An 18358-nucleotide genomic window follows, 5' to 3' on the forward strand; every position below is an offset into this window, starting at 1 on the left:
CTCTATGCTATTCTTTCTCTTTGTGAGTGTGTCTGAGATTTGGTCTAGTAAGAAGGATTTATTGAGTTCATTCATATTTCTTGGCAGTTGCCCCAATCCCACAAAAGTAGTCCTCCCCGGAGTTTCCAGGTAAAGCAGAGAGCCACAACGGGTCAGTGAATTCCCAACCTTGCAGATCTCAGGCCCACTGGCCTTTCCCACACAGGCCTGTGGGAAATGTCTCTGGGACTCGCTCTCTGTGCCCCCAGATCATACTGTCTGGGGGTGTCAGTGCAAGAGGCTTGGGTTAGAGGTTTGCCAGCTTTGAGAGCATCCCCAAAGAGGAGATTCTGGAGACTCCCACTGATGAGACCTTTCCCCAAACCCAACCCTGAGCATACTTCAGCCCTCACTCACCCGTCAGGCCCACCGCGGCCACGGGGCCCACACGCCGCCCCTCGCGGAGGCCATACAGGTGCATCTTGTACTTGCGTCCGGGCTCCAGGCCTCGCACGGTGACCTCCCTCTCCTCGCCCCCGACACGCACCACCTGGGGCCGCCCGTTGCTGTCCTTGTACTGGATGGTGAAGGTGTCAAAGTGGCCCTGGAGGACCGTCCAGGCGAGGCTCAGGGAGTCCGGAGAAGATCCTGTCACTGTCAGCTCCCCCAGGAGTGGTTCCTCGGGGGGCTCTGTGGTGGGTTCCGTGGGGGGCTCCGTGGGGGTGGGGGTCTCATCCTCCTCCGTGGGGGTGAGGGTCTCTTCCTCTTGGGCTAGAAGGGGAGACAGGGAGGGTGAGGCAGGGTCCCTGCGAGTTGTCCTTGGGTCCCTGGGGGAGAGGACAGAGAAGCTGAGGCCACGACTGGGCCCCAAGGTCAGTTCAGGGCTCGGTCCAGCCTCACACACATGCCCAGACCCCCAGGGGCGGTTGGTGGGAGCCAGGGGCGGCCACCAGCACAGCTCACAGGGGCCCTTCTCTGCCCAGGAGGACCAGTCGGTCCTGTGAGCCCAGGGGGGAGGTGCAAAGGGACCAGCCACGAGTAGAGGGGCCTCCTGTGCCCACTCGCCCCGCACCTGCGAGAAAGAGGCTGACTCTCCCCTGGGTCCCACCCGGGGGCTTCCACCCCCACTCACCCGTCACCCCGATGACAGAGACGGGGCCCATGCGCTGGCCGCCGTGGAAACCGAACAGGTTCATCTTGTACTTGTGATCTGGCTCCAGGCCCGAGACGGTGACCCTGTACTCGTGCCCCGGCACCCGCACAGCCTTGGGCTGCCCATCCCCATTCTTGTACTGGACCAGGAAGTGGTCAAACTGGCCCTCGGGGACTGTCCAGAAGAGGCCCAGGGAGTCGGGGGTGGCGTCCGTCACGGTCAGCTCCCCCAGGCGCGGCTTGATGGGAGGCTCAGGGGTTGCGGTGGGCGGTTCTGAAGGCTCTTCTGTCTCCTGTGGAGCTGACACGAGACACAGAGAGAGAGGAGGACTTGAGAGAGTGTGGGGTGCTCATGGGGGCTCTGCTGTCCTCTGTGCTCACCCAGCCCTTCAGAAGGAAGGTGAGGGGGCAGAGAGCGCCGTTTACCTGTCCGGGCCTCTGTGCGAGTGGGACCCACGCGCTGCCCATTGTGGAAACCATACAGATCCACTAGGTATCTGTGGTCAGATTCCAGGCCGGAGAGGGTGACCTCATGCCTGTCGCTCTCTAAATTGACCACTTGGAACTGCCCATGCTCGTCTGTGTACTGAACCTCGAAGGAGTCGAATTTTCCTTCAACCACTGTCCAGGAGAGGTGCAGGGCGTGCGGGGTGGCCTCGGGCACGGTTAGCTCCCCGAGGCGGGGCTCGGACTGGCCTCCACTGTCTTCCCTGGGGGCTGGTTCAGAGACACAGGTGGATGAGAGATTGGTCTGTCCCTGCAGCCAGCCTCTCGGGAGGAGGGGAGGACAAGGGGACAGCAATGAAAAGAACCAACTCCTGATACACATGGACAAATTTCAAAAGTATTATGCTCATCTGGAAGGCAGCATGTGAAATGAATTGCTTGAAAAGGTACAACTGTAACGACGGAAAGCAGATCGGTGAATGCTAGAGGCTAGGGTTGGGGGCTCTGACTGCAAAGGGATACACTGGAACTTTTTGGGGATACACTGGAACTTTTTGGGGTGATGGAAATGTTTCATATTTCTGACAGCAGCAGTGGTTTCATGATTTAATACATTTGCCAAAACTCATTGAATTGTTCACTTAGGATGGGTGATGGGAAGTTCAGAAGTCACGGGGTTCTTGGTCAGACCAGGAGAGCGGAGGGTGGGGGAGGAAGGGGTTCTGGCCACAGCCCCACTCACCGGTCACAGCGACTACGGAGAGGGGACCCACGCGCCGGCCGTCGTGCAGCCCGTAGAACAGGAGCTTGTACCTGCGGGCAGGCTCCAGCCCCGAGACACGGACCTCCCTGAGGCCGCCCTCCACAGGCACCACCTGCGGCTGCCCGGCCCTGTCCTTGTACTGGACGACGAAGGAGTCGAACTCGCCCTCGGGGACCGACCATGAGAGGCCCACGGAGTCCGGGGTCACGCTGGTCACCTGCAGCTCCTCCCCCAGGTGAGGTTTTGGGGGATGCTTTGTTCCAGCCTCATCCACAGCCTTCCGGCTCTCTGAGATGGAGACATGGGGAGGAAATGGCTGTGCTCTTTCTGGAAGGCTGGGCGGCCCTGAACGGCCAGACGGAGGGGTCTGCAGACCAGGCGGTGCCATGGGCCTGGGCCAGGTCAAGGGGCGGCTGGAGTTTCAGGCCAGGTGGTTGGGGCCAAATAACAACGGCAACGGCAGCCACACGTGCGGCCGCCTACCTGCCCTGGTCCCCAGGGGCCCCCTCACCGGCGGTGCCGTCTGCTGTGAGCGGACCGTGGCGCTTCTTGCCCAGGAGGCCGTAGAGGAGGAATCTGTACTTGCGGCCGGGCTCCAGGGGGGTGACGGTGACCGAGCGCTCGTGGCCCTCCACGGGCACCACCTGGGGCCCCTCCCTGTCCTTGAACTGGACCACAAATGAGTCAAAGTGGCCCTCGGGGACCGTCCAGGAGAGGCGCAGTGAGTCCGGGGTGGGGTCCGTCACCCACAGCTCCCCAAGGCGGGGTGGAATCCCTGGGCTGGCGTCACCTCGGGCAGCTGACAGAGACCAAAGGTTCTTGTGTTTATTTTTTTCCAAAATGACTCCCTGACTGCTTTCCCCTGGGGCTGGAAAAACCCAGAACTGCCCAAATAGTCATTCCCTCTCCCAAATATTTCCATGGCCCTCCCATCTCCACCACCAGCCCCAGCAGCCCATGTTCCCTCCTCCTGACCAAGATGGGGCAGCGCACTCTTGCCCTGAGGCATCTCTTGGAAAAGAGATCTCGTGGCTCTCCTCCTTGCTTTTCCTCTCAACCTCCAGCCTCTCCCCACCTTGAGTTCTAGCAGGTGCAGCTTATCACAGCCCTGGGTCTCTAGCTCCTTTTTGCCCAGAAGCCTGTACTTCATGATTTGGTTGACTTGGGAGGTCAGTGGGGCACAGGACCCCAGTGGGGGCAGAAAGCAGGGGTCGGGGGGAGGGTAGTTAGGGTGCAAGTGGTTCTGACCCTGCTTCATTCTGCACCGCTGGACCCAGAACCCACAGCACATGGTGGGGGTGGTGTGTGCCTGCAGGAGCTCACACAAGGGAAGGATCTGGTGCCTGCCCAAGGAGCCATCCCGGGGCCTGGGAAGGAACTGGCCTGTTGCCTTCCTGGACAGCGAGGGCGCTGACGGCATTGTTATTGCAAGAGTTTTCTGGCAACAGGGAAGCCCCCAGGGACAAGGGAGGGTCTGGACCGAACCCCAGCAAAGGGGCAGGGCTCGGCTGGGCGGCCAGGCCTGCACTCTTCAGCTTCTCAGTTTCCAAGACCCCAGGAGGAGGGCAGGGGAGAAAAGGGGGCTTCGGGGGGAAAGTAGATATGGGACGAGATGGGCCTGAGTCTGGAGGATAAGAAGTAGGACAAGGGACTGTGGTAGTAAGTCAGAGGAAAGGTGGAAAACCCTCAGGAGGTGACAGCTACACAGAGCTGAGGCCCTGCGAAGCCCAAGGCAGGAGGGCTCCTGGAACCTTCCCCCAGCACCTTAGTCTCTCAGTTTCCAACCTCCAAGAAGGAGCCTGAAGGGGCTGTTAGCTGTTCACAGGAGGAGAAATAGTGAGAAGAGAGGAGAGGTCAGCAGAGAAAACCGACCCAGGTTTTTCTCCTGGCCAGGGGCTCTCCTGGTCTCTGTCTGCCTTGGACTGACAAGGCAGAGGAGCAGCAGACAAAGGGAAGACCTGGCTGGAGAGCAAATGAGGCAGCAGGAAGTAGGGCGGAAGGCTGTGTGGAGGGGTCCCCCTTACCCGTCTTTGCTTCCACAGAGATTGGGCCACGTCGTTTCCCATCCTGGATCCCAAAGAGCAGGAACTTGTACTTGCGGGAGGGCTCCAGGCCGGGGATGGTGACCTCGCGCTGGTCTGCGGCCACGGGCACCGCCTGGGGCTGCCCGTCCCTGTCCTTGTACTGGACCGTGAAGGAGTCAAACTGGCCCTCAGGGACCGTCCATGAGAGGCTCACGGAGTCCGGGGTCACGCCCATCACTGTCAGTTCCCCCAGGCGTGGCTCCTGGGGGGTTTCAGGGGGCTTGGTGGCCAGGGCCGGTGGCAGGGGAGCTAGGATTCAGAAAGACAAAGGCAACCCTAGTTCTCCGAGCACAGAACCCTGAGGGCCTCAGATACTTCATTTTCACAGACGTCTCACTGAAATGTCCACTGCCTTTAAGGGTGAGTACATGAAACAACCACAGGGGTCTAGTAGAACCTGTGACTGCCACCAAGCGAAATCACAGACTTTTCACATCACCAGAAAGTCCATGCCGAAACTACGAAATATCCTTTACACTCACCACTATTTCTAACTGTGGATAGTTTCTTACACACTTGTCCGTGTGTTTAAGAAACTCTTGTTAATGAACTAATTAAGAGTCTATATACGACTGTCATGAATTTGAGCTTTACAAAATATTTTGATAGTTGGCTATCAATATGCTTGGTCTCCATGGTAATCCTATGCATTTTCTTTTATAGATTTAAATATAGTGTTCTGAGAAGGGCCCATGGATTTCACTAGACGCCACAGCACAATGGAGGAGAGCCTGAGGGTCCAGAGAGGCTGCTTCCCGAGGCTGACGACAGCCCAGGCAGCTGAGGGCCTCTGAGAAGGAATTTGCGGGATGTGTGTCGTTTAACCCCAATGAAAGAGGGCAGCAGGGGAAGTGAAGGCTGTGTCCAAGTCACAGCAGGGTTGTAAAGAGAAGGGGAAGAAACAGCTGTGAACAATCTGGAAGAGAGTCTGCGGGTTGGGTTTTGGTCAGAGGAAAGGAAGCCATTCTGACCCAGGCGAGGGGAGGAGTGGAGGTGGGGAAGGGATGGAAGCATCCTCCAGCTGGAGGGAGGGGCAAAGCAGACGAGGATGCCTATGACCCTGGAGAGACCCTGAGGTGTCACTGAGGCAGGGTCTGAGAGGGCCAGGCCCTCAGTGAGGGGATGGTGGTGCCAAGGCCAGGCTGGGAGAGGGGTCTTGGGACAGGGGGGCCCTAAGCGCTCCCCTTGCTTACCTGTTACGGCCACCACAGAGAGGGGGCCTACGTGTTGTCCAGCGTGCACCCCATAGACGTTCATTTGGTATCTGTGTGCAGGCTCCAGGCTGGGGACGGTGACCTCGCGCTGGTCTGCGGCCACGGGCACCGCCTGGGGCTGCCCGTCCCCATCCTTGTACTGGACCAAGAAGGAATCAAACTCGCCCTCGGCAACTGTCCATGAGAGGCCCACGGAGTCAGGAGTCACATCTGTCACTGTCAGCTCCCCCAGACGTGGTTCCTGGGGGGATTCGGTGGCTGGGGGAGCCTCTTCGTCTCGTTGTGGGGCTGGGACAGAGATGGCGGGGGACTGTTAGGAAAAGACCCTTCTTTTCCCTTGGCGGTAATTTTGGCAGTTGTGTTTGCGGTACCCACGAGGAGGTTTCGATGTAAAACTACACTGATTGGTTCCATCTGTCTGGGTGACATCCTTCACTGAGCTGCCACCAAGTGTCTGGGGCTGTGCTTGGTGGCTGCGGGGTGGTGTCAGCCATCATTGAGACCCTGGGAAAGGGGCTGAAATTCCGTCTGGGCATCAGTGACTCCAAATTCATACCCGCCCTGTCCAAACCTCTGGCTCCCAGACTCGTGATTGCTCATCATTTTCCTCAGATGCCGAGTTGAGATCTCAAAATCACCCAGTGCAAAACTGAGTTCATGAGCTTCCCCCTTACACCTGCTCTCCCCACAGCCTTCCCCATCTCAGTAAAATAACAGCTTCATCTTTCCACTGCTCGAGCCAAAAACCTCAGACTCTCCCCTGAGACCTCTCTTACACCCACATGCGGCCTGTGAGCAGATCCTGTTGGCAGAATCTACCTTCAGGGTCCCACGTCTTCACACCACCTCCACGCCTCCAACTCCAAGCACCAACCTTACCTGCTGGATTATCACAACAGTCTCCTAAGTCAGCTCCTTCTTTCTGCCCTCGCCCCCCTTCAGTCTGTTCCCCATGAGGCAACCAGAGGGACCGTGTTAGCGCAATAGTCAGAGCCTGTCCTCGCATAGATGCCGTCTCACCGAGTAAAAGCCAAGTCCTTACGGTGGCCTGCAAGGGGCCCACATGCTCGGCTCTCACATCAGCCCCTACCTCCTGATTCTATTCCACTCCCAAACCTGCTGCATTCCTCACTGCTGTGCAGATATTCCAGCACCTTCCCACCTGCAAGTCTCTGCATTTGCTCTTCCCTCTGCCTGGGATGCTTCCCAGAGAGCTATGTGGCTTATCATCTCACCTCCTTCAGATCTTTCCTCAAAGTCCACCTTCTCAGGGAGGTCGGCTCTCCCTGGTCCTTGTGGCTGACTTACCACCTTCCCTACTGGGCTCTGTTTTTCCCCATAGCTGTCATCATCTAACGCTGACATAAATAAACGTGATTTGTCGTCTGTCTTCCTCCACTAGAGCGTGAGCTCCACAGGTAGGGGCTTGGCTGTGTCTCCTGCCCCTGGCTCACTGTTGGCTTTGAGGTTCATTGAGTTAATGAGCGATCTGCAGGTTGGGCCTGGGAAAGGCTGAGCTCAGGACCTGCCAGTCCTCACTGCCCCAGGATGAGCTGAGCCTGGGAAGCATCTCTCCATACTGACCAAATCGGGAAAGAGACAAAATGGCAGAAAGGAGGGTAAGCAGGACTCCCAAGAACTTGTTTCCCTGGCTCCTGAGGGAAGGTGAAGATAAAACCTGCAGAAACGAGCTGGTGTCGAGGCCTCAAGCAGACAAAAGTAAGCCTGGAGGAGGAGGGCAGGTGACGGAAGCTGCAATGGCAGCTGAAGGGGAGATGGGAAGGACAAGAATTAACACCATGAACTGAGCGTCTCCTGCATGTCAGGCCAAACATTTTGTTTCACTTCATTTGCCTTCTAACTCTATGAGTTCCTGCAGCATTCATTTCCCACTCTTTTTTTTTTTTGCGCTCTCTGTGGCAAAAACATTTTTCACTGCCAAGCCTTTGTTGGTGCTTTGGCTTAACCAGGAAAGGTGAGGTTATAACTACCCATGAATGTGACAACCCCACACTGCAATTTGGATACTCCTTTTCCCCTCTGGAAGGGCTTCTAATTAGCTCTATGCATTTCCTCTCCTGGCATCAGCACAGCATGGACGTGACAGGCATGGTCACTCAGCCAGCTCAACAGACTCCCACAGCTTTCTCACCTTACTGTTCCTTAGTGAATATTGATGCTCATTTCATTCTTAAAGGGCTCCTTACATCTTACCCAGGAATCTAAAATACATGTTTTAAAATACTCGTTATTTTTACACATGGATATATAATGTTTTCTCTACAGGAGGTCTGGAGCAAAAAGTCAAAATGAACTGAAGATAAGGCCACGCATTTTACATCACCACCTCTAACCTTAAAGATGAGTGAGTTAGGCTCAGAGAGAGGAGGCAACTTTTTCAAGATCACACAGCTCAGAACTAGGGAGGCCAGGAATGGGACTCAGTTTGTCAGATTCTAAAGCTCAGCTCTCTTCTCCTACACCATCTCAGTCAGTGCCTGACAGAGGTTGTCCTTCCCCCAGTGACCAGGGACAGTGGTCACAGAGCCTGCTGTGGCCACCCAGGACTGAGGGAGACACTTCAGCAGCATGTTCTGGGCCTGGCAAGGGCCATGAGGACAGGAACTCAGGTGGCTTCCCCCTCTCCCTCTTCTCAGTGTTGACTGAAGCAATGTAAAGAAATCAGGGATGGAAGGTTCTGGAAACTAAGTCAACCAGGTCACTGTGAGGTTGGGCTTTAGTGGAAGAATAGAAACCACGCTCTGGAAACCTAGCTAGTTCTCTTTTACGTCATTACTCTTTCCTCATATAGTAAAAACTGTTTTTGAAAATGGTGTGTGTTTTTTTTTTTTTTTTTGATGAGCAAAGGGGAAAAGAGCCACCCTCACTGTGATCAAGTTGCTGGTGAGAAGGAAGGTCACAGAGGCCTGCAAGAAGGAGGGAATGCTGCCCACCCTGCCTGGCCGGCCCTGTGGGCTGAGGCTCTGGAAAGGAGGTGCCTGGGCTGCGTCCTTTGTGGTGGCTGGGGTGGCCCCATAATTGGGCCTCGAGAGACGGCATGGGAGAGGAGAGATGTTCCTTTTTGCTGTCGTTACTTACTCGATGAGTCTGTGAGAAAGTTTAGAGCTGCACTGATGACCGGGCCTATGCCTCATGCACAAGCTGGTCCACTAAGTGGCTAAAGCAGGCCAGGGGACAGAACAGACCCCAGAGTAAGAACACTTATAAATATCACGTGGTGAGCACTGCTGGTGTGTCTACTCGGTGCCAGGCGCATTCTCAGTGCTTCCATACTTCCAGCAATCCTTGAGGTGGGCACTATTGCCCCTACTTTACAGGTGAGAAAACAGGGGTAGGAGGTTTGAACTTGCTCAAGGCCATGCAGGTGGTTGCAGCCCCGGTCCCCAGTGACCTGCTCTTCTTTGGGCTTCCCCAGGAAGGTGAGGCCTCATGGTTCCACTGGGGGAAGAGAAGGCTGGGGGCAACCAGGGGAGGAAACGAAACCAGGCCCAAGTCCCCTCACTCACCCGTCAGGCCCACGGTGGCCACGGGGCCCACGCGCCGCCCCTCGTGGAGGCCGTACAGGTGCATCTTGTACTTGCGCCCAGGCTCCAGGCCCCGCACGGTGACTTCCCTCTCCTCGCCCCCGACACGCACCACCTGGGGCCGCCCGTCACTGTCCTTGTATTGGATGGTGAAAGTGTCAAAGTGGCCCTCAGGGACTGTCCAGGCGAGACTCAGGGAGTCCTGGGAGGACCCTGTCACCGTTAGGTCTCCCAGGAGTGGCTCTTCGGGGGGCTCTGTGGGCTCCATGGCGGGTTCCATGGAATCAGGTCTCTCTTCCCTTGAGTCTGAGAAAGGAGCTGAGATGAGAAGAAAAGAAACATCTGAAGGATTTTTCGACACTGTAGTCACTGACAGGGCTGACCTCAGAATTGCTGTGAGGAGAAGGGTAGCCTGGGGAGGCTGACTCCTACCCCCTACCTTGAGCCAGACCTTTGAGTTCTTGCCACTCCCCAGGGCGTTTGGGCTGCTCCCAATCCGTAGCAGGACAGGATAATGGAATGCCTCCTGCTGAGGCCTCCCAGCGCAGCCCTGCCCCTTCCTCCCTTTAACCCTGAGGAATGAATTGCTAAGGCAGGGCTTCTCCCACTCTCTGAGTGGAAGATTTGGGTGGGGGGGAGGGGTGCAGGGGAGGGCTCTGCTCTGCCCCAGGATCACAGCCCCATGGGCACCGACCCGCATCCCCTGCAGCTGCGTGTCTGCTCTCGCGGTGGGAAGAAGTGGCCCACTGCCACCTAGGTGGTCTATGGGGGACCACTTAGGGGGTGGGGGGTTGAGAGGGAGAGCAGGTAAGACTGACAGCCCAGGCAAGGAAGGGGAGAGAAGGACAGCAGAAATTAAGGTTTCTGGGGAGTGAGAGAGTCAGGGAGAAACAGCAGCTCACTGGTTTTTTTTTTTCCTTTAGGTGCATGGTTTGGGAATCAAACCCGGGTCTCCTGCAGGCACGGCGAGCATTGTACCACTGAACCAAACAGCTCACTTTTAAACAGTTCCCAGGTGCTTGGCGCTGTTCTAAGCGCTAGGCATGCATGAGCTCACTTAATCCTAACAACCCTCTACAGTGGGTGCCGTGATTAACCCCATTTGACAGATGAGAAAGCTGAGGCACTGAGAGGCCAAGTAACTTGCACGAAGTAGTAAACCACAGAGTGGGGATTAAAATCCAGGCAGTCATCTCCAGAGTCCCTGCTCTCAATCACTGCACACGTTATCTCTCAGCAAGAAGATGCCACAGGCCTCGGAATTGGCCCAGGACAGGACGCTGGGCTGAAAGTGGGTGACCAGCCAGAGGATGGCAGGGCGCATGGGGAGCAGGCCCCAGAAGCTCAGGAAAGACCAGCCTGCATCTGGCCATGGCAGGGGGAGGAGCCCAGCAAGAACGGAGGGGAACCTGGGTGGCCAACTGGTGAGGACAGCTGTCAGGAGGACAGCCAGGGTGGAGGGATGGGGAAAATGGGGACTATTCCTTGGAGATGGAGAAGCAGGGCCAAGAAAGAGATTAGAGGCTGGAGATGGCCGGCTGAGGGGGCCCAGGATATGGGGGAGAGAGAAGGTGGAGGCTCTGGCAGACCAGAGCAGAGAAAGAGAAGGAGGAGGGAGGCCGGGGGCAGGTCCTGGCCAGAGAACTAGGAGGGGAGGGAGACTGCGTGGTCCTGTCTCACCTGTTGTGGCCACCACAGACACGGGCCCCACCCGCTGCCTGCCATGCAGCCCGTAGAGGTTCATCTTATACTTCCGGTTGGGCTCCAGGCCGGGGACGGTGACCTCGTTCTCATCACCCTCGACGGGCACCATCTGGGGCTGCCCCTGTGCATCCTTGTACTGGACCATGAAGGAGTCGAAGGGGCCCCGGGCAACGGTCCAGGACAGACGCAGGGAATCTGGGGTCACGCCAGTCACCATCAACTCCCCCAGGATAGGCTTCTCAGGGGGCTTAGCGTGGGGGGACTCCTCTCTTCTCTCTGGAGCTGTAAACAAGAGGATCCAGCCAGGCCTGGGAATGGGGCTTGGCATTCAGGTGGGATGGCAACTGGGGAGGTGACTATTGGCTTAGGTGCACCTTTAGTTCCTGAGAAGACTGGCCCAGCCTGGACATGACACACCCTCTGGGCTTGGGAAGTGGTGGGCAGGGATGGAAGGGGCCCAACAGTGCTGGGGAGGCTGGCTGCCCCTCAGCCCAGGAGCGGGGCCCGGACACCAGAGTCGGTAGCCCTCTCTGGGAGGCCCCAGCTGGTTCCTGGCTGTAGGTAAGTGTGTGGAGGGATGCGGGGGGCCACTTGGGGACTTCGATTTCTGTCACTTACCAGTGGTGCCATCGGCCGTAAGAGGGCCATAACGCTTCTTGCTGGCAATCCCGAACAGAGTGAATCTGTACTTGTGGTCAGAGTCCAGGGAGGAGATAAGGACGGAGCGCTCAGGCCCCTCCACGGGCACCACGTGGGGCCGCCCATCCCTGTCCCTGTACTGGACCGTGAAGGAGTCGAACTGGCCCTCAGGGACAGTCCAGGAGAGATGCAGCGAGTCTGGGGTAGGGTCTGTCACCCACAGCTTTCCCAGGCGGGGTGGGGTCCCTGGGCTGGGGTCACTCCGAGGCACTAGGAGGAGAGGTAGAGAGAAGAGGGTCACAGGTCATAGGGGAAGGGGGAGTCCACTTTTCACACAGGGATGCCTTGTGAGTGTGGGCTGTCCATTGCACAAAGGTGCATGGCCGAGGGAGCACGTAGGGAGTGAAATCCATCCAGTGCCCTGCGTGCCAAGCTGTGTGCCCTGGCGGGGGAGTGATGCCGAGCTGAAGGGGGTGCATTCTCAGCGGTAAGAATGCACTGTATGGACAAGTGTGGCCTGGGGAGGGGTTGCAGAGGAAGCAGAGGCCCAGCCAAGCCTTTCCAGCTTCTGTGGCCAGGAAAATTTTCCCAGTACCACAATCACTGCTTCCAGGCCTAACTATTAGTTGGTTCCTCCTCCGAGAGAGAGCAACACTGTCCTTGGAGCGTTTTGATGGGGAACAGCTGCCCCACCCTTGTGCTCTCCTCCTCCCTGGGAACTTGCACCCTGCCTGCACCGCCAACTCTTCACCCTCAGCGTGCTCCAGCCTCGCCCTCCCTAGACGCTGCTGCATCTCCCTCCAGCCTCCAGGCTCTCTCTTTGCTCCCTACGCCCGCCTAGATTCCAGAAATGTCTGCACTGGTTGTATCAATGTCCTCATCTCCACTGCCCTCCCACCCCTGCCTGCCACCCTGGGGCTGCCTGCCCTAGCCCTCCGCTGAGACAGGTCTCCCTGGGGCCAAGGGTCACCTCATCACTGCTAAGTCCTGTGAACACTCCATAGTCCCTGATTCACCCTTACGGAATGAAATGTCTGACCATGCCCTCCTTCTTGGCATCCAGGATGTCCCTGGTCCTCCCCCTCCCCCAGCTACCCCTCAGGTGACCCTACAGGCTCCTTCTCCTCTGCTCAAGCCCCAGGGTTCCCACCACCCCATCTCTTCTCCCCTCTGACACCCTCACCCTGGATCCCGTCTCCACCCCCAATGTCCATCCACAGTGATGACACCCACATTCCTCTCTTCAGGCCTTCTCTGCGCTCCAGACCCCTGACGGCTGCAGACCCCCAAGTCCCCACCACTTTCTGTTTGGGTGACTTCTCTACACCTCAATTTTCCTTATCGATAAAATGTGGATGTCTCACAGGGCTGCTGTAAGGATTAAGTATGATAATACCCTTAGAATATCTTGACTGTATTTGATCATAAATGCTCAAAAGATGTTTCAGTGTCCCACAGGCCCCTCAAACTGCTGTTCCTTGCCCCAAGGAGCAGGCCCTGCCTGAACTGGAAACCTAGGGGTTGCCTGAGCCTTCTCTCCCTTCTTCACCTCCCCCCTCCACCTCCACTGCCGCCATCTCAGCCAAGCCACTGTCATTTCTCTCCAACACTTAACTCAGTCCTTCAGGCCTCCCCTCAACAGCAGGCACGTTAGTTGTAAAATAAACAGAATCATGTCAGTCCCCACTTAAAACCCACAGGGGCCCCAGGGTCCTCAAATGAGCTGCTCATCACAGTACACAAAACCCTGAGACCTGGCCCCTCAGCCCCCCAAATGCCTTGCCCTCCAGCCAGAGGAAATAGTGACACTGCTTCTCCTGACGGGTCACACATGCTCCTGCCTGGCTCTGCACAGCTCCCTCATAGGCACGGCCTCTTCGGCCTCTCTGCCTGCCCAACCACCATTTTCCCTTCAGGATTCAGTGTAGGCACCACCTCCTCCAGGAAGTCTTCTCAGAGTTTCCAAGGCAGGTTCCCAAAGCATAGGAAAGACTTTCTTTGGGAAAGTATAGAGTACAAGGGCAGGGGCAGGGTGGTAACCGCTCTCACTCACAGGTCTTGGCCTCAGTGACCAGGGGACCGTGGCGCTTCTTGCCGACGAGACCATACAGGACAAATTTGTATTTGCGGCCGGGATCCAGGGAGGTGATGGGGACCGAACGTTGGGACCCCTCCACGGGCACCACTTGGGGTCTCTCCCTGTCCTTGTACTGGATCATGAAGGAGTTGAACTCGCCGTTAAGGACTGTCCACTGCAGCCACAGTGAGTCTGGGGTCACATCTGTCACTGTGAGCTCACCCAGGAGTGGTGGGGCTGAGGGCTCCCCAGGTGTCTCCTCATCCCTGTCTGGAGGGTAAGGGGCAAAAGCAAAGTATGGTGGACTCAACCATTCCCTTGTTCCTGCCTCCTTCCCTCTCCTCTGCCCTCCAACTCACTCCATTTTGGATAGCTCCCTCCCTCCAAGTCTCTATTTCCCCCATCCCTCAGCCCTCTGTGACCAGCCCTCCAATCTCTGTTCATGACAGCTTCCCCACCCCTCAAGAAAGGTCTCAGTTTCTCTCCACACCAGGATCTCAGAGGGAGTTTCAGTTCCTCTATAATTCTGCCCAAGAGCTTCAAGTCTCCCTGCTGCTACTTCAGAGCAGTCTCAAGCCTCCCCAGTCCACCCGAGCTTCTCCCTTGCCACCCTCTCTTCTAGTGGTGAGCTTGGCCAGGGGTTGGGGAATGAGTCAGTCACTCTGAATGCTGTAGAGAGGGACCAGGAGGAGATGTCAGAGCCAGGCACCCTGGACTCTGGCCTTCACCAACCAGTGAAACCCAAACCCTGTCCATCTATGAAATGGGACATCCATCATGTCCCAAGGGGCCTCCACCCCCAGCAGAAACTGGCTGATGGGACCATGAGGCTGTCTACTGCAGGCCAAGTTCTGGAGGTGGAGGTCAGTGCCACCATCCAAGCCTGCTCATTGTTGGGGTGTCAAGGGCTATGGGGAAGAGCTGGAGAGGAGAGGGCTGGGGGTCAGCATCCTCAGGGCCAAAGGCCTTCCCTCACCCTCCCTAAGGTCTATCTAGGCAGGCAGGGCAGGGCAGAGGAGTGACCAAGAAGTGGGGGCAGAATGCAGGGCAAAGGAAGCTACAGGAGGGAGCCAGGGACCTAGAGCCTGTATTCTTGACTCTCTGTCCCCTCCTCTGATCTTTCTCCTCCACAGCATTCTCCTGGGGTACTCTACTTCCCTGTGTCTTCCACTCTGTCATTGTTCTAAGATCCCCTCTATCCCTCTGTACCCTCACCCCTTTTCCTCTACTTGTTTTCTCCTACCACCCAACCCAAATGCCAGACTCGCCCTTCACTGGTCCCTCAACTCCCACCTGTCTCTGGAGTGGAGATATAGTCGCTGCCCTAGCCCCTCCCCCATCTCAGGGCAGTGGTCCGAGGAGAGGCCAGGATGTACCCATAATGCCTTGATAGACGAGGGGAGCAGAGGGCTCGCCCCTGGGGGGGACCCCATGAAGTGACAGTTCGTAGGGGGCTCCAGGAGGTGGTGGGGGCACCAGAGCCTGGCGGACGTCCCCTGGCAGCAGCTCCTCGTGTGCCCCCGGCCCCTCAGGCACCCGCAGGCGCAGCTGGAAGTGGGCAAAGGTGTCGGGCTGGGCAGTCCAGGTCACACGGAGGCGCCCCGTCTCGTCTCTGCCCAGCACCTTCAACTCTCCCAGCTCCTGGGGTCGCTGCTGCAGGAGAGGGGCTCGGACCCCTTGGGTAGTGGAGGGGCCTGAGGGAGGAGGCTCATCGGTGGCCCCCAAGAGGCCCGAGGGGGAGGACCCTGGGTAGGGGCAGAGCAAGAAAAACAGGAAATAGGTATGAGAGCCAGAAAGGGATCCTCAGCCTCCAAGTCTGTTCTCTAGTCGCTAAGTGCCTAGAGAACCTCCCTTTTCTGCTTCTGGGTGAACCACTTGCATCACCCATTCACCCAACGGTGCTCCAAACGTGGCTAACCACCATATTCCTGAACAGACAGGCCTGAGCTGCGGACAGATAATAAATAAACCAGGCCTGCCAACCCTCCCCCACAAGGCTCCTACGTCCTTCAGCACCCAGAGACCTTGATCCCCCTCCCTACACACATCCCCCTCCTCCCCACTGGATGGTGGTCGTGGCTTCCATTAGTGCTGCAGTGAGAAGCCTGGAAGAAAGGAGGAGATGTGGTGTTAGGGAGGGAGGATGCAAGAACAGAGAGGGCAGTGAGGAGAGAGAAGAGAAGACTTGGGGACTGGTCGTCCAGCTCGGGTAGCATCTGGGCCCTATGGGGGAAGAAGAGGACCACAACCCTCCCCATGGCAGCCACAGAGCACCCAATAAGCCCGAAGATCGTTCCTGTGGGAGAGATGAGCGTGAAGTGAGCCAGGAAGTCTGGAGAGGCAGCCCAAGCAGCAGCAGTTTCACCCCACACACAGACATGCTGCCTGATGGTTTCAAGGCCACCCCCAAGCATTTCCGATGTGTCCCTTTGAAGTCAAGGCCAAATTGTGGAAAACGGTAACCACTGACCACAGACCTCAGCCATCCTCACCATGGTGAGTCAGCCAGCGGGGAACCACTGGCTTCACTCCCTACCCCAGCCAAACTGCTCCAGTAACCCTTTGCAGGGCCCCCAGCCTCAAATGTAGGTCTAGAACCTAGCCCTGCAATCCTGGCAGAATTGGAACCGGAGTGAAAATCAGGGGGCCTGGGGGACTGGGTCTTCTTGGGCTCTGACATCCACAGGATAATGCTAGGGCCATGGAAGGACAGATAGTTTCTAGGGACACAGAAGGGCTGCTTTGTTGTGGGGGGGTGCCCTAGAGCCTTCGCCAGGTAGGGACTGAAGGCATTTGGAGGGGGTAGGGGGTCACAGTCTGAGCCATGAGGCAGTGGAAGAGGCTTGTGGATGGGGCCATCAAAGTCAGGTGAGGCTGGGCAGGAGATGGGTCGCCCCGTGGCCCCAGCCCACGCTACCTGTGGTGGTGATGAGGGCGTAGGACTTGGAGGTCTGCCCCGCCCGCACCCCGTGGGCCTCCACGTGGTAGGTGGTGCCGGGCCTGAGGTCAGGTAGTCTGACGGTGCGCGTGGAGCCCGGCACGGTCAGCTCCCCGCGGGGACCCTCTGCAGGTGGCTGGGGCCACCAGCGCAGCACCACGCGCTCGAACTGGCCGCGGAGCCCGTCGAGGGACACGAGTAGCGCGCCGTCGGCGGAACTGCCCAGCACCTCGGGCTTGGGGTGGTGGGGTGCCGCCACCCGGTCGATGCCTTCGGGTGAGAGGCCGTAGATGCTCTTGTCGGAATCTCGCTTCCAAGTGCCGGGGTCAGGGCTGGCTGTGGGGCGGGGACGACGGGGCGGGGGAGCGGGGGAACCCGCAGGGGCGGCGGCCGCCTGCCGCCGCAGCAAGTACGCGTGGACGGAGCGCGCCACGGACGCGTAGGTCTGGTTGGCCCGCAGTGGGTAGCCGTGCGCCCGCAGGTGGCGCTCCAGGTCCTGCACCGTGCCGCGGAAGCGGCTCAGCTCGGCAGTCAGGTTGCCCCACGGCCGCCGAGGGGGCTGGGGCTGGGGCAGGCTCGGCCCCGGCCGGGATTCCTCCTCGCCCTTCTCCTCCCCCGCGGGCCGCGGGGGCCGCGGGGGTCGGGGGGCCGGGGCCGGCCGGAGCCGGGGTTTTGGGGGCGGGTTTGGGGGCCGCACCTCCGGGTAACTGTAGTGGCCTGGTGCTGCCAGGGATGAAAAAGGGGGAGGGGGAGGAGAGAGCGGGTCAGTGGCAGCCCCCTACCCCCACCCCCAACCCCGCATTCCTCCCCATGGCAGCACCTCTGTGCCTCCCACTGGAGCCAAAGACCTCTTTCCTCTGCCCCAGTCCCACCTGGAAAGAGAAGGGAGAGAAAGGAGTCAGTGTCCCAGGAACCCACCTCCACCCCCTCCAAGCCTGCCACTGTTGGTGCCCTAGAAAGAAGAGAGAAGCCAGCTGGTGGGGCCCTGTGTCTGCAGGAAAGAAAGGGGAGTGGGAGTAGAGAATGCCAGCCATAGCCTGGTAGGCGTCCCCCTGTCACAGGAAAAAAAAAAGATGCAGTCATCTGTTAAGAAACCTTGAGGGTTAGTGGAAAATTACTGCCATGAGACCCAACTCTTGCACCCCCAATCCTGAAGTCAGCAGGGCTGCTGATCTCTGACCTGGCCAATTCCAGTCCCTACAAAACGTGGCCACCGATGGTCAGCACAAGTGCTGCCTCTGCACTTGTATGGATATACATCTCCATCTGGATGAATCAGTGGGTACCACTCCTGTTCATGCTTCTCTCCATGGGACAGTTCCTTCCATAGTCTAACCTGCAGCCTTCCTGCAGGTCTCCAAGCCACCGAGGGTTCAGAGTAAGGCCCCCAGCAGGTGCTTTGGGAATGCCACACACTCTGCCAAGTCCATTTATGGGTCTGTAAGCCCTAGACCTGGGTTCTCCAGGAGAGGCCTGTCCTCAGAAACCTGAACCCTTCCCTATCGCTTGCCTGGTACCTGTGTTGGCCCTGACAGATGTCGGGTAGCTGACTGCTCGACCTCGTTCTGCGGTGACGGTCACCACGTATTCCACGCCTGGCATCAGGTCAGTGAGCAGGGTTCCATCTGCTTCGGGCGGCACTTCCAGCCGCACCCTCCGGTTGCCAGCACTGACGTAGGAAACCACGAATCGGTCCACCTCGGCCTGGGGGCGCAGCCAGCCGAGTTCCAGCGTGGTGGGTGTCACAGCCACCACACGGAGGTCCTGGGGGCCATCGATCACTAGTCGAGTTAAAAGAGGAGGGCTTAGGTGGGGC

General features: G+C 58.1%; 1 protein-coding gene across 9 annotated transcripts in view; it reads right to left on the reverse strand.

Annotated features, from left to right (window-relative positions):
- TNXB (tenascin XB) overlaps positions 1–18358 on the reverse strand; it is a 63257-nt gene that overhangs the window by 21460 nt on the left and 23439 nt on the right. For 3 of the 9 annotated variants that reach the window (XM_077161367.1, XM_077161369.1, XM_077161368.1), the window contains exons 7-20: positions 18060–18323; positions 16522–17265; positions 14981–15349; positions 13581–13874; positions 11507–11797; positions 10865–11170; positions 9167–9502; positions 5619–5927; positions 4366–4674; positions 2853–3140; positions 2321–2629; positions 1558–1848; positions 1112–1432; positions 397–750 (exon numbers count right to left, since the gene is read on the reverse strand). In XM_077161367.1, coding sequence (XP_077017482.1) covers positions 397–750; positions 1112–1432; positions 1558–1848; positions 2321–2629; positions 2853–3140; positions 4366–4674; positions 5619–5927; positions 9167–9502; positions 10865–11170; positions 11507–11797; positions 13581–13874; positions 14981–15349; positions 16522–17265; positions 18060–18323 — 4785 coding nt within the window. The remainder of the gene's footprint in view (positions 1–396; positions 751–1111; positions 1433–1557; positions 1849–2320; positions 2630–2852; positions 3141–4365; positions 4675–5618; positions 5928–9166; positions 9503–10864; positions 11171–11506; positions 11798–13580; positions 13875–14980; positions 15350–16521; positions 17266–18059; positions 18324–18358) is intronic. The other 6 variants (XM_077161374.1, XM_077161375.1, XM_077161370.1 and 3 more) reach the window with 5 other exon arrangements.

This window comes from Tamandua tetradactyla, chromosome 5, assembly GCF_023851605.1.
Source record: "Tamandua tetradactyla isolate mTamTet1 chromosome 5, mTamTet1.pri, whole genome shotgun sequence".
In the NCBI taxonomy this organism is placed as follows: domain Eukaryota; kingdom Metazoa; phylum Chordata; class Mammalia; order Pilosa; family Myrmecophagidae; genus Tamandua; species Tamandua tetradactyla.